General features: G+C 47.9%; 1 protein-coding gene across 4 annotated transcripts; it reads left to right on the top strand.

Moving 5' to 3' along the window:
• Window positions 1-683: 683 nt before the first annotated feature.
• On the top strand, window positions 684-25,018 carry LOC142656931 (DDB1- and CUL4-associated factor 1-like). 4 transcript variants are annotated; one of them, XM_075831950.1, is made up of 24 exons: window positions 684-1,029; window positions 5,841-5,952; window positions 6,110-6,186; window positions 7,005-7,078; window positions 7,189-7,302; window positions 9,863-10,000; window positions 11,782-12,252; window positions 13,827-13,928; window positions 14,344-14,502; window positions 15,178-15,357; window positions 15,978-16,187; window positions 16,396-16,565; window positions 17,933-18,057; window positions 18,153-19,416; window positions 19,499-19,697; window positions 19,798-19,880; window positions 20,116-20,200; window positions 21,285-21,518; window positions 22,004-22,097; window positions 22,180-22,284; window positions 22,741-22,814; window positions 22,897-22,998; window positions 23,225-23,492; window positions 24,815-25,018. In XM_075831950.1, the coding sequence occupies exons 2-24, from the start codon at window positions 5,843-5,845 to the stop codon at window positions 24,871-24,873; spliced, it is 4,497 nt and encodes a 1,498-aa protein (XP_075688065.1). In that variant the 5' UTR covers window positions 684-1,029; window positions 5,841-5,842; the 3' UTR covers window positions 24,874-25,018. The 4 variants fall into 4 exon arrangements, with proteins under 4 accessions (XP_075688065.1, XP_075688063.1, XP_075688064.1 ...); XM_075831948.1 differs by lacking the exon at window positions 684-1,029 and adding an exon at window positions 3,998-4,081; XM_075831949.1 differs by lacking the exon at window positions 684-1,029 and adding an exon at window positions 4,000-4,107.
• The last annotated feature ends 1,322 nt before the right edge of the window (window positions 25,019-26,340 follow it).

Here is a 26,340-nt window from a genome sequence, read left to right as displayed (position 1 = left end):
GCGGCGGCGGGCGGGCGCAGATCTCACGTTACTGCCGAGGCCTCTCGTTTCTGTAGATCTTTCCCATGAATGATGAAAGTTGTAGGATTGCGCTGAGAGGCCATATTACACTCATAAGACGGGGGTCCAGGACAGGACGGTGCAGAGGGGATGGCGCCAGATTAAGAAAACTCCACTGAGATATCTGCAGAAGAGATGTCCGGCCGGGAACGAGAGGCCGAATAACGGCAGAGACTTCCGCCTGACCTATAATAACCTGGAACGTGGCGCCTATTCGCCCTCCACGCAGGAGCGTCGCTGGGGTGGTTTCCTTCACAGGGTCGGCTTGGCCTGTGTGAATATTCAATAGTGGAAGGACCAGGAACCTTCTCCAACCCCCGGCTACAAGGAGGCAGCAGAACGACTGACTCTGGATGGGTCTCATCCTCCCGCAGTAAATTAAGAAGTGGAGGCCCAAAGCTGCACTACTGAGAGATACTGATGACATGGCCTGCTGTCAGGTGCAGTGTTGTCATGGAAACACCATCCACATCAATGTCCTTCCAGACAAACATGCTCTGATGTGGATGCTGATTTGACACGAGGTCTCCATGACAACACCGTGCCTGACTAGAATAGAAGACGACACCCATGCTAGCACATTATTGGATCTATTGCTCAACTTGATGCATTCTTATTGGCTGTCATTGCTTTATAGTGCCCAGCCAATCAGCTGCAGTGATTTTGTGTTCAGCCTATCACAAAAAGGAAACAAAATGCTGATTGGCTAACACAGCCAATCACAACGTGGCCACGAGTATTGCATCGTTTTCCCCAGTCACAACATGGCCACAAATATTTCCTCGGGTCCGCCAGTCACAACATGGCCGCCGACCGTCCAGTTTACTACGTCACGATAGGACTACACTACCCACTATGCTGTGCGCTCTTGGGGCCGGGCGGTCTGTGGAGGGAAAGAAGACGCGCAGGCCGGTGACGTGTGAAGCGTGCGACAGAAGACCCAAGAGCGTGAGAGTCGGAGGCCGAGAGGTGAGAGACCGGAGCCGGGGCACATAAGAGACTGGGGGAGTAGAGCGACCGAGACACGAGGGGGAGGGATCGGAGCCGAGTGGAGATAAGAGAGCGGGAAGAACGGAGCCGTGGGGAGCAGAGTCTGAGGAAGAAGCAGTCACAATACAGAAGAGACAGGTTCTGGGATAGAGACAGTCACAATACAGGAGAAGAGACGTGTTCTGAGGTAGAGACAGTCACAATACAGGAGAAGAGACAGGTTCTGAGGTAGAGACAGTCACAATACAGGAGAAGAGACAGGTTCTGAGGTAGAGACAGTCACAATACAGGAGAAGAGACATGTTCTGGGATAGAGACAGTCACAATACAGGAGAAGAGACCGGTTCTGGGGTAGAGACAGTCACAATACAGGAGAAGAGACATGTTCTGAGGTAGAGACCGCTACAATACAGGAGAAGAGACGTGTTCTGAGGTAGAGACAGTCACAATACAGGAGAAGAGACAGGTTCTGAGGTAGAGACAGTCACAATACAGGAGAAGAGACAGGTTCTGGGGTAGAGAGTCACAATACAGGAGAAGAGACATGTTCTGAGGTAGAGACCGCTACAATATAGGAGAAGAGACAGGTTGTGGGGTAGAGACCGTCACAATACAGGAGAAGAGACAGGTTCTGGGATAGAGACAGTCACAATACAGGAGAAGAGACAGGTTCTGGGGTAGAGACAGTCACAATACAGGAGAAGAGACATGTTCTGAGGTAGAGACCGCTACAATACAGGAGAAGAGACCGGTTCTGAGGTAGAGACCGCTACAATACAGGAGAAGAGACATGTTCTGGGGTAGAGACAGTCGCAATACAGGAGAAGAGACCGGTTCTGGGGTAGAGACAGTCACAATACAGGAGAAGAGACAGGTTCTGGGATAGAGACAGTCACAATACAGGAGAAGAGACAGGTTCTGGGGTAGAGACAGTCACAATACAGGAGAAGAGACATGTTCTGAGGTAGAGACCGCTACAATACAGGAGAAGACAGGTTCTGAGGTAGAGACCGCTACAATACAGGAGAAGAGACCGGTTCTGAGGTAGAGACCGCTACAATACAGGAGAAGAGACATGTTCTGGGGTAGAGACAGTCGCAATACAGGAGAAGAGACCGGTTCTGGGGTAGAGACAGTCACAATACAGGAGAAGAGACATGTTCTGGGGTAGAGACCGCTACAATACAGGAGAAGAGACAGGTTCTGAGGTAGAGACAGTCACAATACAGGAGAAGAGACAGGTTCTGAGGTAGAGACCGCTACAATATAGGAGAAGAGACAGGTTGTGGGGTAGAGACAGTCACAATACAGGAGAAGAGACAGGTTCTGAGGTAGAGACAGTCACAATACAGGAGAAGACAGGTTCTGAGGTAGAGACCGCTACAATACAGGAGAAGAGACCGGTTCTAAGGTAGAGACAGTCACAAAACAGGAGAAGAGACAGACAGTCACAATACAGGAGAAGAGACAGGTTCTGGGGTAGAGAGTCACAATACAGGAGAAGACATGTTCTGGGGTAGAGACAGTCACAATACAGGAGAAGAGACCGGTTCTGGGGTAGAGACCGCTACAATACAGGAGAAGAGACAGGTTCTGTGGTAGAGACAGTCACAATACAGGAGAAGACAGGTTCTGGGGTAGAGACCGCTACAATACAGGAGAAGAGACAGGTTCTGGGGTAGAGACCGCTACAATACAGGAGAAGAGACAGGTTCTGTGGTAGAGACAGTCACAATACAGTTGAAGAGACAGGTTCTGGGGTAGAGACAGTCACAATACAGGAGAAGAGACAGGTTCTGAGGTAGAGACAGTCACAATACAGGAGAAGAGACCGGTTCTGAGGTAGAGACAGTCACAATACAGGAGAAGAGACCGGTTCTGAGGTAGAGACAGTCACAATACAGGAGAAGAGACCGGTTCTGAGGTAGAGACAGTCACAATACAGGAGAAGAGACCGGTTCTGAGGTAGAGACAGTCACAATACAGGAGAAGAGACAGGTTCTGGGGTAGAGACAGTCACAATACAGGAGAAGAGACAGGTTCTGGGGTAAAGACAGTCACAATACAGGAGAAGAGACAGGTTCTGGGGTAGAGACAGTCACAATACAGGAGAAGAGACCGGTTCTGGGGTAGAGACAGTCACAATACAGGAGAAGAGACAGGTTCTGGGGTAGAGACCTGTTCTGGGGTAGAGACCGCTACAATACAGGAGAAGAGACAGGTTCTGGGGTAGAGACAGTAACAATACAGGAGAAGAGACCGGTTCTGGGGTAGAGACAGTCACAATACAGGAGAAGAGACATGTTCTGGGGTAGAGACCGCTACAATACAGGAGAAGAGACAGGTTCTGGGGTAAAGACAGTCACAATACAGGAGAAGAGACCGGTTCTGAGGTAGAGACAGTCACAATACAGGAGAAGAGACAGGTTCTGGGGTAGAGACAGTCACAATACAGGAGAAGAGACCGGTTCTGAGGTAGAGACAGTCACAATACAGGAGAAGAGACAGGTTCTGGGGTAGAGACAGTCACAATACAGGAGAAGAGACAGGTTCTGGGGTAGAGACCTGTTCTGGGGTAGAGACCGCTACAATACAGGAGAAGAGACAGGTTCTGGGGTAGAGACAGTAACAATACAGGAGAAGAGACCGGTTCTGGGGTAGAGACAGTCACAATACAGGAGAAGAGACATGTTCTGGGGTAGAGAGTCACAATACAGGAGAAGAGACATGTTCTGAGGTAGAGACCGCTACAATACAGGAGAAGAGACCGGTTCTGGGGTAGAGACAGTCACAATACAGGAGAAGAGACATGTTCTGGGGTAGAGACCGCTACAATACAGGAGAAGAGACAGGTTCTGGGGTAAAGACAGTCACAATACAGGAGAAGAGACCGGTTCTGGGGTAGAGAGGACTGGGGTTGGATTCTGTGAGGTCACAATAAGGTGACGGTCTCGGTGTCTCGGACGCCACATGGAGCAGCACCGAGGATGTTGGGGCCGCAGCCGCCAGTATAGACCGCACATAGATGCAGGTAGAGAGTGTCGGCCACAGCGCTGGGTGAGTCCGGCTCTGAAGACGTGGGTGACACCTCGTGCCATTCCAGATGTTGTAGGACTACAAGTCCCAGCATAACTTCCTTGACACTAGGGGGGGTATATGGTTGGGTCATACCACTACTACTGTGGGGAGAGGGGGTGCTGAGAGATGCACCTCAAATCTAATAAGATGCAGAGACCCCCTCCACCCGGAAAAGTTTATCAGCTAGGAATCCAAAACCCACCTCCGGGTCGTGGCCGCCATGTTTCCTCTGCTTGACAGTCGAGGTCGTTTCTACGCAACTGCGAGAAAATGTGCAGGAATGTGATCGTCCGTTCACGGGGGTTTTTGTTTGTCATTTTTTGCTTCAATATTAAGTTTTTAGTGTTAAATTTACGAAGCTAAAAAATGATGGGTCCGTCCTGCGGCTTTATATTTACATCTTGTGAACGTTCTCCAAACCGTCACCTGCGCTCAGACCTTCATTCTAGAGATCAGGGGGGTCTCGGCATCTGAATCCCTCCCCCACCACACAATCGCCTGTGGTACGTAGGATGCGATGACTTGCGGTCGTCCCCCGGGTCAGGACGTTGCGGTCCTCTGCTATAACTCAGGGTGATGCGCGGGCAGCGTCCTCTCTGTGCACGTACATTATAATATACAACGCTTTTACTTTTTACACTTTTTGTACATTTTTGGATAATATTATAAACCAACAGAAATGAACACACAGCCCTCATAGGGTTAATCTTCTGCCTGCGGGCTCATTCCGGGTTTTTTTTTTTGTCGCCCGGAATGATATTTCCTCGAATCCTTCATGTTGATGATCTCGTTTGCTGCATTCCCAGTTTTTTTTTCCTTGTCCCGATGCCATGTGCTCGCGTGTTACATGAGTCCCACCTTTCCCCGGCCCTGAACTCATGGTTTCACTTCTCTCCCCCACGTGTCCGGTGTAGTTGGCGCCACCTAGAGGATGTCCGGGACATTGGACACTCTGCATTGACAGCTGCCCCTTCCCCTTCACCTTTTGGTGAAATGCAATCTATTGTTCTCTGTTATCAGACATGTCAGGCTGGGGGAGGATGACTGTAGGACAGGTGAATGCAATCTATTGTTCTCTATTATCAGACATGTCGGGCTGGGGGAGGAGGATGACTGTAGGACAGGTGAATACAATCTATTGTTCTCTGTTATCAGCCACTATAGTGTTCTTCAATGGGAGGAGTGAAATGAATTTATTAGACCTGATATATATATGTGTGTTATGTTCTCTCTCGCGCTACTAAAGGGGGTTTTACACGGGGAGATCATCGGGCAGACCATTAGTTCATATAACGCTTGTTGCCGATAATTGCCGTGTAAACAGATCAGCGATCAGCAGATAAACGAGCAAACGCCGGATCATCTGCCGGTCGTATCGTTTTAAAAAAGTGAAATATTCTGGTTGTCGGCAGCGCATCTTGATGTGTAAACCGGGAGACGCGCTGCCGACGTGATAAAGTATGAGGACGAGAGATCGGGGTAATGAGCGCTCCTCCCCATCCACAGCTCCGTGTGACAGGAGCAAACGAGCGCCGGTCAACAATGTCTCTGATTGGCGCTCGCTGCACCGGTTGAGTGTCGGCTGGTGTAAAAGGCCCTTAAGTCTCGGCGTCCTTCCTTCTTACCGTGACTGATAACGGATCTTGTGTGACAGATGATAATAGATATATTTGGAGTCGGTGAAGTTCTTACCATTATTTCATACATTACAGACATGGCGTCCACGGGGGCTCACGTCGACTCTAAAGCAGAGCTGACCTCCCTGTTGGAACAGTGGGAAACGGGACTAGGCAGCGGGCAGGACATGGTGCCCATATTAACCAGGTGAGAGAACCGGAAGAGCTGCAGGGGGCCTGATAAACCTGAAATTATGGGAACTGGTTCGTCACAGATGGAGAAATATTTCTGTGTCCTGAATCTCATAATAAACTGAGCTGTGGAAAAGCATTGAATTAAAAAAAATTTCCCGTTTTAACCCTAGGATGTCCGAACTGATTGAAAAAGAAACAGAGGAATATCGTAAGGGAGACCCCGACCCCTTTGATGACCGACACCCAGGTCAGTGAACGTTTATTATTACATTTAGCAGTTTCTTGTGCACACCTGAATGGACAGCAGTAAATCTGCCATATACGCCATCAGCTGTCCATGTGTAGATAACGCTGGAAGATCCTCCTGCAGAATCTTCACTGTGCGCTCTCCTTACAACAGGTCACCTGTTAGTTATTAGGTGCCATAAATCAAGAAGCTGCACAGTGAATATGGAAACAAAGGAGGCAGAGCCGGAGCTTTGTGAAGAATTACAGACCTCAGCCAGGAAGCAGGAGGATCTGCTGGCTCTGCCTGTCTAATCCAGCCGTCTCCAACGTGGCTCTCCGGCTGTTGCAAAACTACAACTCTCAGCCTCCAGCTGTAAGGAACCTGGCTGGGTCACACCTACGCTTCTCTCTGTGGGAGGATGGGGGATATTGTGATGGTATAAGAACAACTGTTATTCTGTGCCTGCACCTAAATATGTGGGTTTTGGGTTTAGTTAGAGGTTTGCTCCATATTATTGACCCCTTCCTACACCTCGGTGTCCATGTACATTTTATGTTCCCACATTGAGACGTACATGTGAACCTGCAGCAAGTCACATAACTACTACAAATAAACACGTATGGCACCGCCCTAGCTGTGACAACCCATACAATAACATTAACCATTTATTTACTTATATTCTTCCAACAAATATGTTACCAAAATTGCTGCTAAAAAAACAACTTATCCCGCAAGAACGTAGGTGATGGAAAGCTGAGGGTGAAAAGGAACAAATCTTCTTGTCTTTGGCTGCGTGGAGTTGTTAATTAGTTTTTTTATAATATTGTATTTTCCAGGTCGTGCAAACCCGGAGTGCATGCTGGGACACCTCCTGCGTATTCTCTTCAAGAACGATGACTGCATGAATGCCGTGAGTGTCTGGATGGGGGAATTCTCTATTTTAGCAGCAATAACGATTTTTTTTGTATATTTTTATTTCTGTTTCTACTGTGTGATGTATTGTCTTTCTCTTCCCACTAGCTGATTAACGCCTACGTCATGACAAGCCGCGAGCCCCAACTCAACACAGCGGCCTGCCGACTATTGCTGGACATAATGCCGGGGCTTGAGACCGCTGTGGTGTTCCAAGAGAAGGTTTGTGCGTTCTGACCTTCGCTGTCATGAGAAAGTCGGCCAAGCCAGGGTTTTGCAGTGAAATATAATGTACAAATCTGTTCACTGATTTATTTTTATTTATTTTTTAATATATTTAAATACCCCCCCCCCCCCATTTAATCATCTAGTCACCCACCATTTATCAACATTCAGTTTCATCTGCCACCTTCCTGCCCAGGCTGCATCTTATCAAAGCTTCCTACAAAATGTGTCATCAACAAAAACTGAGACTTTAATTCTATCCCATCCGCAAGGTATATATTAAATAGATGAAAAAGTATTGGCCCTACATCCTTGTGGTCTCCACTGCTCCAGTCCGGATCCTTGTGGTCTCCTCTGCTCCCAGTCCGGATCCTTGTGGTCCCTACTGCTCCCAGTACGGATCCTTGTGGTCTCTACTGCTCCCAGTCCGGGTCCTTGTGGTCTCTACTGCTCCCAGTACGGATCCTTGTGGTCCCTACTGCTCCCAGTACGGATCCTTGTGGTCCCTACTGCTCCCAGTACGGATCCTTGTGGTCTCTACTGCTCCCAGTACGGATCCTTGTGGTCTCTACTGCTCCCAGTACGGATCCTTGTGGTCTCTACTGCTCCCAGTACGGATCCTTGTGGTCTCTACTGCTCCCAGTACGGATCCTTGTGGTCTCTACTGCTCCCAGTACGGATCCTTGTGGTCTCTACTGCTCCCAGTACGGATCCTTGTGGTCTCTACTGCTCCCAGTACGGATCCTTGTGGTCTCTACTGCTCCCAGTACGGATCCTTGTGGTCTCTACTGCTCCCAGTACGGATCCTTGTGGTCTCTACTGCTCCCAGTACGGATCCTTGTGGTCTCTACTGCTCCCAGTACGGATCCTTGTGGTCTCTACTGCTCCCAGTCCGGATCCTTGTGGTGTCCACTGCTCCCAGTCCGGATCCTTGTGGTGTCCACTGCTCCCAGTCCGGATCCTTGTGGTGTCCACTGCTCCCAGTCCGGATCCTTGTGGTGTCCACTGCTCCCAGTCCGGATCCTTGTGGTGTCCACTGCTCCCAGTCCGGATCCTTGTGGTCTCCACTGCTCCCGTACGGATCCTTGTGGTCTCTACTGCTCCCAGTACGGATCCTTGTGGTCTCTACTGCTCCCAGTACGGATCCTTGTGGTCTCTACTGCTCCCAGTACGGATCCTTGTGGTCTCTACTGCTCCCAGTACGGATCCTTGTGGTCTCTACTGCTCCCAGTCCGGATCCTTGTGGTCTCTACTGCTCCCAGTCCGGATCCTTGTGGTCTCTACTGCTCCCAGTCCGGATCCTTGTGGTCTCTACTGCTCCCAGTCCGGATCCTTGTGGTCTCTACTGCTCCCAGTCCGGATCCTTGTGGTCTCTACTGCTCCCAGTCCGGATCCTTGTGGTCTCTACTGCTCCCAGTCCGGATCCTTGTGGTCTCTACTGCTCCCAGTCCGGATCCTTGTGGTCTCTACTGCTCCCAGTCCGGATCCTTGTGGTCTCTACTGCTCCCAGTCCGGATCCTTGTGGTCTCTACTGCTCCCAGTCCGGATCCTTGTGGTCTCTACTGCTCCCAGTCCGGATCCTTGTGGTCTCTACTGCTCCCAGTCCGGATCCTTGTGGTCTCTACTGCTCCCAGTCCGGATCCTTGTGGTCTCTACTGCTCCCAGTCCGGATCCTTGTGGTCTCTACTGCTCCCAGTCCGGATCCTTGTGGTCTCTACTGCTCCCAGTCCGGATCCTTGTGGTCTCTACTGCTCCCAGTCCGGATCCTTGTGGTCTCTACTGCTCCCAGTCCGGATCCTTGTGGTCTCTACTGCTCCCAGTCCGGATCCTTGTGGTCTCTACTGCTCCCAGTCCGGATCCTTGTGGTCTCCACTGCTCCCAGTCCGGATCCTTGTGGTCTCCACTGCTCCCAGTCCGGATCCTTGTGGTCTCCACTGCTCCCAGTCCGGATCCTTGTGGTCTCCACTGCTCCCAGTCCGGATCCTTGTGGTCTCCACTGCTCCCAGTCCGGATCCTTGTGGTCTCCACTGCTCCCAGTCCGGATCCTTGTGGTCTCCACTGCTCCCAGTCCGGATCCTTGTGGTCTCCACTGCTCCCAGTCCGGATCCTTGTGGTCTCCACTGCTCCCAGTCCGGATCCTTGTGGTCTCCACTGCTGACGTTAGCCCATGTTGACTATCTACAATTCACAATGACTTTTTGTGTCCCTTAACCATTTTTTTACCCATTTACATACATTGTCACCCAGTCCGTATCTTCAGTGCAAGGCTATTGTAAGGTACAGTATTAAATGCTTTTACAAAATTTAGCAATATCACGTCCGCATGACCCAGATCCAGGTTTGCAGTTACCTCCATATAGAAAGCGAACATGTTAGTTACACACGACGTGTTTTCCATGAGAAAGTAAACCACAAACTTTTAAATCAACTCCCCCAGTGTTTACTGATAGAAAGCAGATGCATCCCCTTCTGCTCCTTTGTATTGGGAGATTCTATTTCTTCCTAATGTCATATTTATATAATTTTCAGCGGATTACAATGTTTGTTGCATTATTAGGAAGGAATTGTCGAAAACCTTTTCAAGTGGGCACGGGAAGCCGAGCAGCCCCTCCGCACCTACGCTATTGGGCTGCTGGGAGGAGCCATGGAGAATCAAGATATTGCTGCAAATTATCGCGATGAGAACTCACAGATGGTAAGATCAGTAAATGTCTATAAACTTCTAAAGTAGCTTACCCTATGTAGGGAGGGTACTAAACTATCTGCGCACCTAGTCTAAACACATTACATTATTTATCCTGTACTGATCCTGAGTTATATCCTGTATGATACTCCAGAGCTGCACTCACTATTCTGCTGGTGGAGTCACTGTGTACATACATTACTTATCCTGTACTGATCCTGAGTTATATCCTGTATGATACTCCAGAGCTGCACTCACTATTCTGCTGGTGGGGTCACTGTGTACATACATTACATATCCTGTACTGATCCTGAGTTACATCCTGTATTATACTGCAGAGCTGCACTCACTATTCTACTGGTGGAGTCACTGTGTACATACATTACATTACTTATCCTGTACTGATCCTGAGTTACATCCTGTATTATACTCCAGAGCTGCACTCACTATTCTGCTGGTGGAGTCACTGTGTACATACATTACATTACTTATCCTGCACTGATCCTGAGTTACATCCTGTATTATACCCCAGAGCTGCACTCACTATTCTGCTGGTGGAGTCACTGTACATACATTACATTACTTATCCTGTACTGATCCTGAGTTACATCCTGTATTATACTCCAGAGCTGCACTCACTATTCTGCTGGTGGAGTCACTGTACATACATTACTTATCTTGTACTGATCCTGAGTTACATCCTGTATTATACTCCAGAGCTGCACTCACTATTCTGCTGGTGGAGTCACTGTGTACATACATTACATTACTTATCCTGTACTGATCCTGAGTTACATCCTGTATTATACTCCAGAGCTGCACTCACTATTCTGCTGGTGGAGTCACTGTGTACATACATTACATTACTTATCCTGTACTGATCCTGAGTTACATCCTGTATTATACTCCAGAGCTGCACTCACTATTCTGCTGGTGGAGTCACTGTGTACATACATTACATTACTTATCCTGTACTGATCCTGAGTTACATCCTGTATTATACTCCAGAGCTGCACTCACTATTCTGCTGGTGGAGTCACTGTGTACATACATTACATTACTTATCCTGTACTGATCCTGAGTTACATCCTGTATTATACTCCAGAGCTGCACTCACTATTCTGCTGGTGGAGTCACTGTGTACATACATTACATTACTTATCCTGTACTGATCCTGAGTTACATCCTGTATTATACTCCAGAGCTGCACTCACTATTTTGCTGGTAGAGTCACTGTGTAAATACATTACATTACTTATCCTGTACTGATCCTGAGTTACATCCTGTATTATACTCCAGAGCTGCACTCACTATTCTGCTGGTGGAGTCACTGTGTACATACATTACATTACTTATCCTGTACTGATCCTGAGTTATATCCTGTATTATACTCCAGAGCTGCACTCTCTATTCTGCTGGTGGAGTCACTGTGTACATACATTACATTACTTATCCTGTACTGATCCTGAGTTACGTCCTGTATTATACTCCAGAGCTGCACTCACTTTTCTGCTTGTCGGGTGAAGTGGATCTTTGTGTCTATAATCTTGTCAACAGTTATAATAGTAACCAGCAGAATTGTGACTGCAGCTCTGAAGAGCAATGCAGGCTGCCCCATGGTCGGCACTTTGTCTATGCAGCGGCTTGAAATCTCTTTATCAGAAAAACAGATCTGCAACAACTATAAAGATAATGAAGAAATTAATCGTCAAAGAATTTTTGATCTGTTCAGTTTAAAAACCAATCCATAACTTGTGTCCCCTGCATTTAGTTCCTCTGACTTCTTTCTGCAGGTTGCACTTGTTTTGCGCAGACTGCGTGATCTTCAGTCCCGGGAATCATCTAACAAACTGGAGTGCAAGCGTCCAAGTCTGCGGAAACCCCTTGGTGAGCCGCTGCTGCCGCTGGATGAAGAGGCTGTGGACATGGACTATGGAGAGAACGCACTTGATACAAGATCAAAGGCGGAAAATCTTGATCTTTCTTTCCAGGCAGAGACATCTCCAGGTCTTGGGGTCGTGGTTAATTCTGATGGCACTGGACCGCCACGGAGAACAAAACCGGACACTGAAACTCACCGCAAGGTGAAACAGAAACTGAGCTATTCTGAGACTGAGCGAGCGACAAGCGAACTTTCCAACAGCAGCTGGTCAGAGATGTCTGTCTGGGTTATTGGCACCAACTACAACTTGTCACCCCTGACCCCATCCATCGAACAGCGGCTGATCCTACAGTACCTCACGCCACTTGGAGAATACCAGGAGGTGAGGAGCAGCTGCCGGTTATCTGACAAGAGACTGACGAAGCTGCATACAAGAGTAATCTAATATACGAGACTATCTGACTCCTTGTCTTTCACATTTCAGACTTCCCAAATTCTAGAATCTCCTAATTATCCTCCCAGTATATAGAGATCTTTTGGGGCCCCGGCAGTCGGGGAGGGTTAGAGCGGAGAGGGGATGTCTCCCTGGCAGACCTTGTGCGTCTATTACAAGGATGGGGCCGTGTATTACTAGATTGGGGGAGAGAGATCGACTTTTTTCACCCTTGTGTTACAAAGGTTTTGTCCAAACTGACCCCTTTCTGACTCTTTAGTGCTCACAGGTAGACCAGTCAGTATTTGGAGGGTAATGTGCTCATTCTCCCCTATCAAGGCACATACCTATTGTGGAATATGGTGCAAAGTGCTAGAAAACACCCAGTTCGCCGGGAAATGCCCATAAATCGGTTGCACAAAAGCCGCATCCCTTTTACCGGCACTGAAGTGTGGTGCGATAAGGTCTTGACGCGTGGTGCGATGAGGTCTTGACGCGTGGCGCGATGAGGTCTTGACGCGTGGCGCGATGAGGTCTTGACGCGTGGCGCGATGAGGTCTTGACGCGTGGCGCGATGAGGTCTTGACGCGTGGCGCGATGAGGTCTTGACGCGTGGCGCGATGAGGTCTTGACGCGTGGCGCGATGAGGTCTTGACGCGTGGCGCGATGAGGTCTTGACGCGTGGCGCGATGAGGTCTTGACGCGTGGTGCGATGAGGTCGTGGCGCGATGGGGTCTTGACGCGTGGTGCAATGAGGTCTTGACGCGTGTTGCGATCGGGTCTTGGCGCGTGGTGCGATCTGGTCCTGACGCGTGGTGTTAATGCCGTTCTTTTATAATGCAGTGAGAACTTAAGTCATTACATTATAAACACCTCCCATTATGTTTTATCATGAAGATTGGGCAAATCCGTTTTACAGGTTTGAGATTGTTTTGACGTATTTAAGAGGATAATTGGAGAATCCATTTCCCATTGAATTCTATGGACTGGCGTTTGGACCAATTCACTCGTCTCTTTTCTCTTATTTCCTGCGGCATCAGCAGATAATGTTATTTGTTATTAGTGAATTCTGGTGTAATAGAGGGGGGTCCTCTTCAGGATCGTCATCTCTTGGTCAGATTTGAGAGCGGTTACATAGGTCGTCCATAGAGAGAGACACTGTCTTGTATTACACAGACAACACATTGATATGAATTAACATTGTGTAATACTTAATTTTCCCTGTTGTGGCGCTGCAGGGAAACTGAACACTTATTGCCAGGTTTCCCCACTGATTATAGCTGATCGCTGGAGGTCCCAGCAGGAAGACACTCTGTGATCTGCTTATTATCAAGGAGCCCTTCTTATAATAAGGTATTGACCAAAGTGGGGAACCCTATAATTTTTACCCTGGGCCTCCACATCTATAAACAGCAGGGGGTATAAGGGACATGAGGCTCCCGGCAGCGTCCTTGTTCTCTTTCATGTAATAGGTCTGTGTCTTCCACGGTTCAGCTTTGTCATCTCTTGTCTTTCTTTTCCAGCTGCTCCCGATATTCATGCAGATTGGATCCCGAGAGCTCATGATGTATTACATCGATCTGAAGCGAACAAACGACGTTCTTCTCACATTCGAGGCCCTGAAGGTAAATTCTGCTCGTTATAGAGATTGTGTCCCGCTCTGTTGTTTGCATTATGTTCTGTTATCAGCCATTCACTTTGTCAGTGGGAAGACGGATCAATAAAAAGGCTTTGGCTGCATTCAGTCCCTCCCGTCCTTCACCTCCATCGTCCAATGACTTTGATAGACCCACATTTTTATTTTTTTTCTTTGCACCAGACGTGCAACTTTTTCTGTGTTGTAAATGTCATTATCTGTCACAAGAGATGATGCGGCTGCATTATGAGACCAAATATGTGCAAAATGAAAATCCTTTAAAATCGGTCAGATCCCCAGCGATGGGAGGAAACTGAGAAACGGCTGCAGAGGGTTTTGGCTCGGCGTCCGCTATTGTTTTCTTCTGTCTTACCTGTGTGTTGTTTTTCTTTTTCATTGCGCAGCATTTGGCTTCTCTTCTCCTTCACAATAAGTTTGCTGCGGAGTTCGTCGCTCATGGTGGTGTGCAGAAACTGCTCGAGATTCCCCGTCCTTCCATGGCAGCTACTGGGGTGTCCATGTGTCTGTACTACTTGTCCTACAATCAGGATGCTATGGAACGGGTGAGTGCTGCAATGTCGTGTAATTGACAAAACAAGACACTGTAACAAGCTCTCATATGTCCGACGTGATTAGCGTGGCTTTTAGTCTCTGAATGTAAACCATGAATATCCCCATTCGTTGAAAGCAAGCAGAGATTTTGAAAATGAGAAATTTAAACCTGAAGTATATTAGAAAGTTACTTCCATTTTCTTACAGAAGACTGGCTGCTGCCATGACAAAGCGGCCAGCCGCTATTACTTCAACAAGCGCTCGTCCATGCAGTATATCCAGCACGGCTCAGTGCCTGAAGAAGGTCGTATCGACCGAAACGTTGCACTAAAAATTTACCTTTTTCAAATTGGTGTGCCGGATACTCTCTTTTCATACTCATCGTTTGGGTTGGGCCCCTATCCGTGCAAAACCACTTCCACCCTGTATCTGGTGCTATCTGAACCTACACACCCTTTGACTGCTCTGAGGTCACATATTATGCATTGGACTTGGGCCATTTGAGTTTGTATAGAAGACGTTTATAATTCATGTGATTGTCCTGATCTCCACTAATAAAAAATATCAGTGAATTCTGCATAATACATCTCCTCCCTAATGTTCTAGCTCAGGTAGCTCCAGGTACACTCTACGAGGTGGTGACATCTCGTCAGAGGGGATTTTAACCATTTCTGCTCCTGTCCTAGGTCTGCATGCATCCACACAAGGTGCTCGCGGATGTGGTAAACTACACGCTGTGGCTCATGGAGTGCTCCCATGCGTCAGGCTGCTGCCACGCCACCATGTTTTTCTCCATCTGCTTCTCCTTCCGTGCTGTTTTGGAGCTGTTTGACAACCAGGATGGATTACGGCGGCTGGTAAACCTGGTAAGTGAAGCCAGAGACGGGCGAGCGGTATATTCGTTATCGGTGAGCTTTGTTTGTTGTGGGATAGTTTATGATCTTTACCTGGTACCTGCCGGGTCATCACTGAGAAGCTCGACTGCTGTGCCCTTGGAAGACCCCTCCACACAGACGCCACTTCCATCTCTAGTAGAAAGACACCTGCTGGAGAACACAAGGAACTGCGCTGCCAGTGGAACAAATGGTCTTAAACCCCATGCACACGACTGTAATTTTGTTCCAGAATTACGGATCCCTAATTACCGATCAAAATACGTTCATTTCTATGGCCCACGGACACCTTCCTGGTTATTTACGGGAAGGTGTCCGGGCTGTAGAAAGACTCCGTAAAGAGTAGGACATGTTTTGAATTTACAGACTGTTCTCCTATACTTTTATAATGGGAGGACGGCCCGCAAATGCGGGTGTCTGCGACCGTCCGTGCCCGTAATCACGGACCATCCGTGTGCAGGGTGCCTTACCTGGATGATGAGAGGGACGCTACATGTTATGTCGGGGGAACCGTGTGGGAATAACATTTTGTTTTAATTGTGATTTGAGAAAGCAGAACTCCTCATTCTGTATAATCTATTTTCCTTGTACAGATCAGTACTCTGGAGATCCTGAACTTAGAAGACCAGGGCGCTCTACTGAGTGATGATGAGATATTTGCAAGTCGACAAACCGGAAAACATACTTGCATGGCCTTACGCAGATACTTTGAAGCTCACCTCGCCGCTAAGGTGGAACAAGTAAAGCAGTCGTTGCAGCGCACAGAAGGAGGCCTGCCGATCCATCCGCCACCTCCTTACAAGGTCAGCGGGAGTTTATGCCTCGTGTGTTTTCAGCTTTTAGGTGCTACGAGTCGTCACTGCTCCTTTCTCCTCCGTGTTCTGTATATTAGATGTTTGGGCCAGGATTTCCCAGCATTGTGTGTGGTTTGCAGCTGCTTGTAGTCACCGCTTACTGAAGCTTTGCTTTATTTTCTGGTTTCCAATTTAAATTCCTCCTTTTTTTTTTTAGGCCTGTACATACACCCGAGAGCAGAATGTGGAGATGATGGAATATCTGATAGCATTCGGCCCTTCTCAGCTGTACTGGGAACCTGCAGAGGTGTTCCTTAAACTGTCCTGCGTGCAGCTGCTCCTCCAGCTCATCTCAATCGCCTGCAGCTGGAAGACGTATTACGCCAGGTGAGTGCGATGCACGCGGCCCGTCTGACATCTGCATAATCTTTGTGTCCTAAATTCACTGTATAATTTGATATAAATATAATTGTGCTCCCACAATATGAAAGATTTAGAAGGTTTACTGAAGTGACAACTGAGTAAAATATACCTTTTAATAGTAACTCGTTTTAAAAACAAGGGTAATACACCACTGTGAAATGAGCCCCACCGTGAAAATTAAAAAATGTATTAAACAGAAAACACTGAGTCATTATGATAGATATATCTCAGTGTTTGTAACAATAATTTGTCTGGAACCAGCATATATCCTGGGCACAACAATAGTACAATCCCCAAAAGAAGCACCAGTGTCCGAAATAAATCACCGGATCTCCTAGCGCTGGGTGTAACACAATGTTACTGTCCCCTATGCAGACATTCCATATACAATAAACGACCCTACGCGTTTCAGATACTCATCCTCAGGGGTCCGTATCTTGGTAACTCTGGCCTCATCACCAGCGATAATAATATTCAACAGCAGATATTCTGCTGTGCGTCACGGGAAGATGCACGTATCGATGTCAACGGCATGACATCGCTGGTGATGAGGCCAGAGTTACCAAGATACGGACCCCTGAGGATGAGTATCTGAAACGCGTAGGGTCGTTTATTGTATATGGAATGTCTGCATAGGGGACAGTAACATTGTGTTACACCCAGCGCTAGGAGATCCGGTGATTTATTTCGGACACTGGTGCTTCTTTTGGGGATTGTACTATTGTTGTGCCCAGGATATATGCTGGTTCCAGACAAATTATTGTTACAAACACTGAGATATATCTATCATAATGACTCAGTGTTTTCTGTTTAATACATTTTTTAATTTTCACGGTGGGGCTCATTTCACAGTGGTGTATTACCCTTGTTTTTAAAACGAGTTACTATTAAAAGGTATATTTTACTCAGTTGTCACTTCAGTGAACCTTCTTAATCTTTGTGTCCTGTTGCATCCTGTATTAATGGTAAACTTTATTAAAAAAATAAAACTGTTCCCTTTGAACCGGGTGCAAAAAACGTGATGTGATGAGAGCCTCAGGATAGTCCGTTCATTTTTGATTGTTGGAGGTCCGACCCCTGGCACCTGCATCTTTATTCAGAACTAAGGGGCCGTGGCGCTTCAGTGTTTATCCAGGCGCAGCGGCTCGTCTGTACGTGTGCCTGATACTGCAGCTTAGCCCCATGCTTGTTACATGACCTATGGCATCATAGACATAACAATTTCTAATGACAGACATCGGTCAGCTTGGCAGAATATCCTATGATCACCTATACAAAGCTTGTGTTGTTTGTCGTGACTTACACTGGAACATCTCATTCTCTCCACACAGAAATGACACGGTCCGCTATGCTCTGGACGTCCTCTCTATCCTCACAGTGGTGCCAAAAATTCAGCTGCAGTTGGCAGAGCAGGTGGATGTTTTGGATGAGGCGGGCTCCACGGTCTCCACTGCAGGTAAGAAGAGGAAGGTGATGTAATAGCAATGATTTGTCTTCAGTGTGAGATCAGTATCTCTTGCTGCCCACTTCACTGCCTTTCTTTTTCTTTAGGGATGAGCATTGTCTTGGGCGTGGCTGAGGGAGAGTTTTTCACCCATGATGCAGAGATCCAGAAATCGGCCTTGCAGATCATCATCAATTGCGTATGTGCCCCAGAAATTCGTATCTCCAGCATTGGCAAATATGTCTCCGGAACCCCGCGGAGGCGGACCCCCATCTCTCAAACTTTCCAGCCACACGTACGTGGGGGGAGCGGGGAGCCGACACTGACCAAGATGTGGAATGTTGTTCAGTGTAATAATGGCATCAAGGTGCTTCTCTCTCTGCTGTCGGTGAGGATGCCCATAACAGATGCTGACCAGATTCGGGCTCTGTCCTGTAAAGCGTTGGTTGGTCTTGGTCGTAGCAGTTCTGTGAGGCAGATCATCAGCAAGCTTCCCTTATTCAGCAGCGGTCAAATCCAGCAGCTAATGAAGGAGCCGATCCTCCAGGATAAGCGCAGCGAACACGTCCGCTTCTGCAAGTTTGCAGCGGAACTCATTGAAAGGGTCTCGGGGAAGCCCCTGCTCATGGGCAGTGATGTCTCATTGGCGCGACTACAGAAAGCAGATGTGGTGGCCCAGTCTCGTATCTCCTTCCCAGAGAAGGAACTCTTGCTGTTAATTCGCAACCATCTCATTTCCAAGGGGCTACAGGAAACGGCAACTGCTTTGACTCGAGAGGCTGACCTGCCTATGACTGCTGCATCGCACTCCTCATCCTTCCTGCCAGCAGCCACCACTCAACCGCCAGCTACCGCTTCACCTGTTACCCTGCCACGGACACCACGCATCCCTGCCCGCCTGTCTACCAGCTCTTTGTGCCCTCACCCACCATCTCGCAGCCAGCTGCCGCCTCAGTTGTCATCGCCTGTCCATGTCTCTACAGGTTCCCCTCTAATTGGTCGTATCAGTTTTGTACGAGAACGCCAGTCACCCTGCAATGGGAAGAGATCGCGTGTTCTGAGACAAAAGTCTGACCACGGTGCTTACAGCCAGAGCCCCGCAATCAGAAAACAGCTGGAGCGCCACGTGCCTTCCCCACCCACTTTGGACAGTATCATGACGGAATACTTACGAGAACAGCACGCTCGTTGTAAGAACCCAGTTGCCATTTGCCCTCCCTTCTCCCTTTTTACTCCCCATCAATGTCCAGAGCCCAAGCAACGCAGACAAGCACCAACCAATTGCACTTCACGGCTGACTCGCCGTGCCGCCTTCCCAAAATATGGGGGTGTGGATGGCGGCTGCTTTGACCGACACCTTATATTCAGCAGGTGAGATTCATATGGGAGCAGAGCTATGATTTTTCCATGGGATCAAGACTGTATTCACCACGCGTTTCCTCTCTTCTTCCAGGTTTCGTCCAATTTCTGTTTTCAGAGAAGCCAATGAAGATGAGAGCGGGTTCACATGTTGTGCGTTTTCAGCGCGAGAACGTTTCTTGATGTTGGGCACCTGCACAGGGCAACTCAAGCTGTATAATGTGTTTAGCGGTCAGGAAGAAGCGAGTTACAATTGCCACAACTCCGCCATAACACACCTGGAGCCGTCACGTGTAAGTACCCACTCCTACCGCGAACTCCAGCAAATCTGACTGCTCGTTATCTTCTCCCCGTGTCTCCGGCTCTAGTTACATAATGTTTCTGTATTTACAGGATGGGACCCTTCTTCTGACTGCCGCCACTTGGAGCCAGCCGCTCTCTGCATTATGGGGCATGAAGTCGGTCTTTGACATGAAGTGAGTCGTGGCAGATGTGGGACTCGGCTGGAAGGAGGAGGAGGTCTGAAGACGCCTCTAAAAAATGCAATGTTTACTAACGCAATTAAAAAAAACCGCGTGTGGCTTTTAAAAACCGCCCGTGCTTTTTCCATTGCATTTTTTCCGCTGCAGTGCATGAAAAAAAAAAGCAGCGGAATCCCATCCGAAGTGTCACTTCATCCTTGGCCTCACATTTGTTTTATTTTATTTACAGGCATTCATTTACAGAGGATCATTATGTGGAGTTCAGCAAACTGTCCCAGGACCGCGTCATCGGCACGAAGGAAGAAACCGCTCATGTGAGTTATACGGAAACGTCACTACACCAGCGCTAGAGACCGGTCAGCCTCATCCATACATTATACGCTGGTGGACAGGGCCTTGACTATTCAATGCTTGGTGTCAGTAATGGCATCGCTTCTGCCTGATAACATTACGGCTGGGCAGACATACGGCACATGCTGCGCCCCCACCCCTTGGAAGATTATTACCAAGACGGCAAGAATTCTTCCGCTGTAACCGTGAATGTCATTTAAGGGACGGTCTTAATCACTGTCAATTAAAGTTCTGCAACTTTCTCAATTCCTTACATATGTTCAATTTTTCTGCTTACTGTCAGTGAATAGAAACATGTTTGTTTACCTGCAGAGGATGAACTGTAATGGTCCTGCTTACAGCTGAGCATGTGTTACAATTGTATCAGTCTAGATAATCCTTTGTGATCTAAACACAGCAACTGCACAAACCTCTCTCCTCTTCTGATAATTTGTTCCAATGTATCAGTGCAGCTAAAATGTATCAGTCTGCAGACCAGGATGTTTACATCACAGAGGATTGTTCAGACTGGACACAACTGTAACTGACTGAAAAGTAGTAGATCAATAATAGATTTCAGCTCAACAGCAAGCAGAGATTTTAACAATGGAAGTATTGAAGCATACAGTGTGTTCCAAAGTTGCAAAACTTTACAGTCTACAGTTATTTATAGAGTAACTGGGAAACTCTCTAAGGCTGGGGCTGTACAATGATTCTTATACTAACCCCGGCTGCGACAGATTGCTTTTTATAAGACCGACAACCCGCCGTTGGTTTGGGTTTGGTCTTGCAGGATGGTCGCAGCGGGTCGGAGCAGAATGAGGTAAGTATATTATGTTTTTTGGTTTTACATTTTGTGTCTAATAGACTGAACGTTATAACCTGGAGAATCCTTTTTACACTCGCACACTTGTAGGTTCTTCATGTGTTTCTGCGGCTCTGAAATAAACTCCCTCCGACCACCTCACGCCAGTAAACACCTTATAGCAGATTGTGAGGGACGACTAATGTTCTATACACGATGACCCCTGGCGACTGTCACTTATTATCCTGCCGTGTCTCCTGCAGATTTATGACATTCAGACAGGACAGAAGTTGCTGACTTTATACAACCCGGATCTGGCCAACAACTACAAGCGTAACTGTGCCACCTTCAACCCCACTGACGACCTGGTGCTGAATGACGGGGTTCTGTGGGACGTGCGCTCCGCTCATGCCATTCACAAGTTTGACAAGTTCAACATGAACATCAGTGGGGTTTTCCATCCGAACGGCCTGGAGGTCATAGTCAACACGGAGATTGTATCCTCTGCCGAAAAATAACATGGGGCTCATAAAAAAATTTAGCTGCTCCCTCCTCGCCTGGGTCACTGCAGCGCTGCATGTACGATAAAGGGGGGGGGGGGTGGTTTAAAGGTTGCTTTTATCTTCCTATTAACTGACAGCAAGTGGAGATATTGAAAATCAAACACAAACACTGTTCCTGCTGAAGATTGTCCTGGTAGAAATCTTCAGCAGGAATTGTGTTTTTGTGCTTCATCTTCAATATCTCTGCTTACTGTCAGTAAATTACATTCAGAGGAGGAATGCACTACCTGGACTGGATTCAATTGCAACTCTGGGAAGTATTTAGGTGAGGAAAGGTTGTCAGTCTTTGGATGTGAACAGTGAATGTTTCCTTTCACTGACAGAAATCAGAGATCTTAAAAAAATGGAGAGAAATTGAGGAACAAAGTGTATTAGAGGATATGTTATAAATGTGTTAGTTTCCATAACTGTCGGCTCAGTGGGACCTGCGAACCTTCCACCTCCTCAACACCGTGCCAGATCTGGACCAGTGCCGCGTGGTCTTCAATAACACGGGGACTGTGATGTATGGAGGTGAGCGTCCTGTCATGTGGCCTCGGCCTGCGCTCCGCGGCCCTTCCTCTTATAATGATGATTTTCTATGTCTTTTCCGCAGCCATGCTGCAGGCTGATGACGAGGACGACCTCCTGGAGGAGAGGATGAAGAGTCCATTTGGTTCCTCTTTCCGCACATTTAACGCCACAGATTATAAACCCATTGGTGAGTCTTGGGCAAATTTTCAGAAGCAAAACTCCGGTGTCTAAAAACGCAAACATTTCCGCACCTCGGTTCCCAAAAATGGAATGTTTTACGGAAATGTGCCAACCATTAGGCAGTGCCAGCGGGGTCTCCAGCAATACCATGATGGACATGACTTACTTTATAGAGTTTCATCTACATAACTCCACCCCGGGATCCAGAACCCATGTAAAAAAAAAATCCTATAACCAGCAGAAACGTGACCAGGGAGCACAATTTTGTAGATCAGTTCCTGCCACTAGATGGCGCACCAGTAATGACCTGCCCCCTCCTGGGCTGTAGTGGGTTCGAGCCTGGTTGCTGCCTATAGGCTCCGTGATCTTCGGTAGATCAGTAATATTCACTCTCGCTTGTTTCCTCTGCTTGCTGTCGTATTACTGATCTTGTATGATGACCGCGTTGTCGTTTACTCTTCAGCCACCATTGATGTGAAGCGGAATATATTCGACCTGTGCACAGACACAAAAGACTGCTACTTGGCTGTCATTGAGGTGAGGGCCTCCCTGTGTGTGGCCGGTGGTGATACGTGGGAAACATTCATCATTAAATTCTCTGCGTATTCTTTCCGTCCAGAATCAAGGAACGATGGATTCTCTGAACATGGACACCGTCTGCCGGCTCTATGAGGTTGGTAGGCAGCGACTGGCAGAGGATGAAGATGAGGAGGAAGATCAGGTGAGGGAGCGAGTCCGCTGCAGATCGGGGTCCAGTTACTAGTGATGGGTGAAATAATGAAAAGGCAGCGGGTCAGCGAATCCCCTTCCGTGGCACAGTGTCCCAGTCTTTATTGTCTTATATTTGGGGGGGGGGGGGGTTTCTGTGACCGGAGATCCGTTGGTTGACAATTCACTGGTGAGTTTTGATTGGTGGAAGTTACTGATTAACAGCTCTTGACTTTCAGGAAGAGGAAGAACAAGAGGATGAGGAGGATGATGACGACGACGATGACTCTGATGATCTTGGTCCCCTGCTGGATGCGGAGCTGGAGGAAGAGGAGGAGGTGGGTGAGCAGGCGGGTGAGGACGGAGAGAACGACTTCTCCCCCTCTGATGATGAAGAACTTGCAAACTTGCTGGAAGAGGAAGAAGATGACGGTGAAGATGGAGATGAGGATGGTCCTGATGAAGACTCGGACATTGACCCAGAAGTGGAGATGATACTGGGAGACTGTAAGTTGTGAACGTTGTGTATGTGGCCCTCTCCATAGTTGTGACATTTCCCATCACACATTTGCAAATAGAGAATTCTGCCATCTCTGTGATGTCACCGCTGCTCTCTAGTGAATGGATAAACTGCATTCTTTGTCACCGCTGTTCTCTAGTGAATGGATAGGCTGCATTCTCTGACGTCACCGCTGCTCTCTAGTGATAGGCTTCTTTCTCCATGACGTCACCGCTGCTCTCTAGTGATAGGCTTCATTCTCAGTGACGTCACCGCTGCTCTCTAGTGATAGGCTGCATTCTCAGTGACGTCACCGCTGCTCTCTAGTGATAGGCTTCATTCTCTGTGACGTCACCGCTGCTCTCTAGTGATAGGCTGCATTCTCAGTGACGTCACCGCTGCTCTCTAGTGATAGGCTTCTTTCTCAGTGACGTCACCGCTGCTCTCTATTGATAGGCTGCATTCTCAGTGACGGCACCGCTGCTCTCTAGTGATAGGCTTCATTCTCTGTGACGTCACCGCTGCTCTCTAGTGATAGGCTGCATTCTCAGTGACGTCACCGCTGCTCTCTAGTGATAGGCTTCTTTCTCAGTGACGTCACCGCTGCTCTCTATTGATAGGCTGCATTCTCAGTGACGGCACCGCTGCTCTCTAGTGATAGGCTGCATTCTCAGTGACGTCACCGCTGCTCTCTAGTGATAGGCTTCATTCTCTGTGACGTCACCGCTGCTCTCTAGTGATAGGCTTCATTCTCAGTGACGTCACCGCTGCTCTCTAGTGATAGGCTGCATTCTCAGTGACGTCACCGCTGCTCTCTAGTGATAGGCTTCATTCTCTGTGACGTCACCGCTGCTCTCTAGTGATAGGCTGCATTCTCAGTGACGTCACCGCTGCTCTCTAGTGATAGGCTTCTTTCTCAGTGACGTCACCGCTGCTCTCTATTGATAGGCTGCATTCTCAGTGACGGCACCGCTGCTCTCTAGTGATAGGCTTCATTCTCTGTGACGTCACCGCTGCTCTCTAGTGATAGGCTGCATTCTCAGTGACGTCACCGCTGCTCTCTAGTGATAGGCTTCTTTCTCAGTGACGTCACCGCTGCTCTCTATTGATAGGCTGCATTCTCAGTGACGGCACCGCTGCTCTCTAGTGATAGGCTTCATTCTCTGTGACGTCACCGCTGCTCTCTAGTGATAGGCTTCTTTCTCAGTGATGTCACCGCTGCTCTCTAGTGATAGGCTGCATTCTCAGTGATGTCACCGCTGCTCTCTAGTGATAGGCGGCATTCTCAGTGATGTCCCGATTCTGCTGACATTTGTGTTTCCTTCCACAGCCGACAGTTCAGACAACTCTGATCTAGAAGACGACATTATTCTGGCGTTGAATGAGTGAGGAGTTGGGGGCGTCCGGTGCTCACAGGGTCTTTTCCTTCTTGGAGACGGAAGGTCAGAGCTGCGGTTTGCGATGGCGCTTTGTCAGGTTGTAGGATGGCGCATTGACGGACGTCTGCACTTGTAATAAACACGTTCTCCCTGTTGTCCGGCGACTTTCGCTTCGCCTCTGTTCAGACTCCAAGACTGACTGACTTTTTTTTTTTTTTTCTTTTGTAAAACAGAGCTCTTAAAGGAATAGTTTTATAGAAAAAGATAAAATCTACAACCAAAAAAAAAGACGACTGGGCCGTGTCCCCTCCTCCCCCGTGGCAAAAAAAATCTTTTTTTTATTTTCTTTGTGTCTTGTTTTTGAGTTTTTTGCACAGGATTACTGAAGGGGAGGGGGAGGGGGAGGGGGGGTGGGTGTTTTTTTTCTTCTTAACTTTGGTCAGCAAAGTATTTTTATGACAGAATTGTAATATATTCCATAGGAAATGTGTATTTTTTTTTTCTTTTAAATTGTGTGTATTTTTGGGAAGAGGCCGGCAGTCCGCGCGGTGACCGATGACCAGAGATCAACGGGTCTGATGAATTTATTTTAATGGGAATCCTGCGTCGTTTCTGGGGTTGGGGGAGGGGCAGCCGCAGTTATCCGGTTTCCTGCTCATCGTATTCCGCGGATCATCCGTCAGTATTACAGTGATTGGGCCCGGAGAGGGTTTAGGGTGAGGTAGACCCCACCCTGGTTGGCATCATGTATTGTGATCTCATCAATTCTGTACCCTCCCCCAATGATCATTTGTTCGTATGAAATTCTTCTCTGATGACGTTTCCCAGAAATCACAAACCAGAAATCATCGTTTCTTTTCTGTAAAGTGTATTTATTTAAGAAAATAAATAATAAAAGTCACCGCCTGTCGTTGTTCAGTGTCATTGGCTGAGCCCCAACAAACTGGGGAAACCCCTGCGTTCACACGCTGCACATTTAATGGGGCGTGCCCCTCCTCCATAGACTGTGGCGTTCCTGCTGCAGCACAGCTTTGCCTTCATTGACTTATCTTGCTTGTCCAGAACTAGATATACATTGCTTCTTCTTTACTTAAACAGCGCCACACCTGTCCACAGGTTGGATCTGGTAACGCAGGTCAGCTTCATTGAAGTCAATAGGGCTGAGCTGCAATACCACATACAACCTGTGGGCAGGTGTGGCGCTGTTTTAGCAAGAAAGCCGCCGTGTTTCTAATTCTGGACGACCGCTTCAAGAAACCGGAGCGATTTTATATCCGTTACTATAACATGAAGTTGTGACTTGAGCGCCGCCGGTGTGTCGTGTCATCATCGTTACCAGGATGTATCTATGTATTTATATGGCAGCACGGATCATGTGTGACGTCTCGTGCGTGTGACCGTTTTGTTGCCACCAATAAGATACAATGTTACATTTTGTTATTGGTGGCTCTGATGCGGTTTTACAAAGACGACACTT

This window comes from Rhinoderma darwinii, chromosome 7 (assembly GCF_050947455.1).
Source record: "Rhinoderma darwinii isolate aRhiDar2 chromosome 7, aRhiDar2.hap1, whole genome shotgun sequence".
In the NCBI taxonomy this organism is placed as follows: Eukaryota; Metazoa; Chordata; class Amphibia; order Anura; family Rhinodermatidae; genus Rhinoderma; species Rhinoderma darwinii.
The sequence above is the reverse complement of the archived record's forward strand: the minus strand, read 5'-3'. Positions and strand labels throughout refer to the sequence as shown.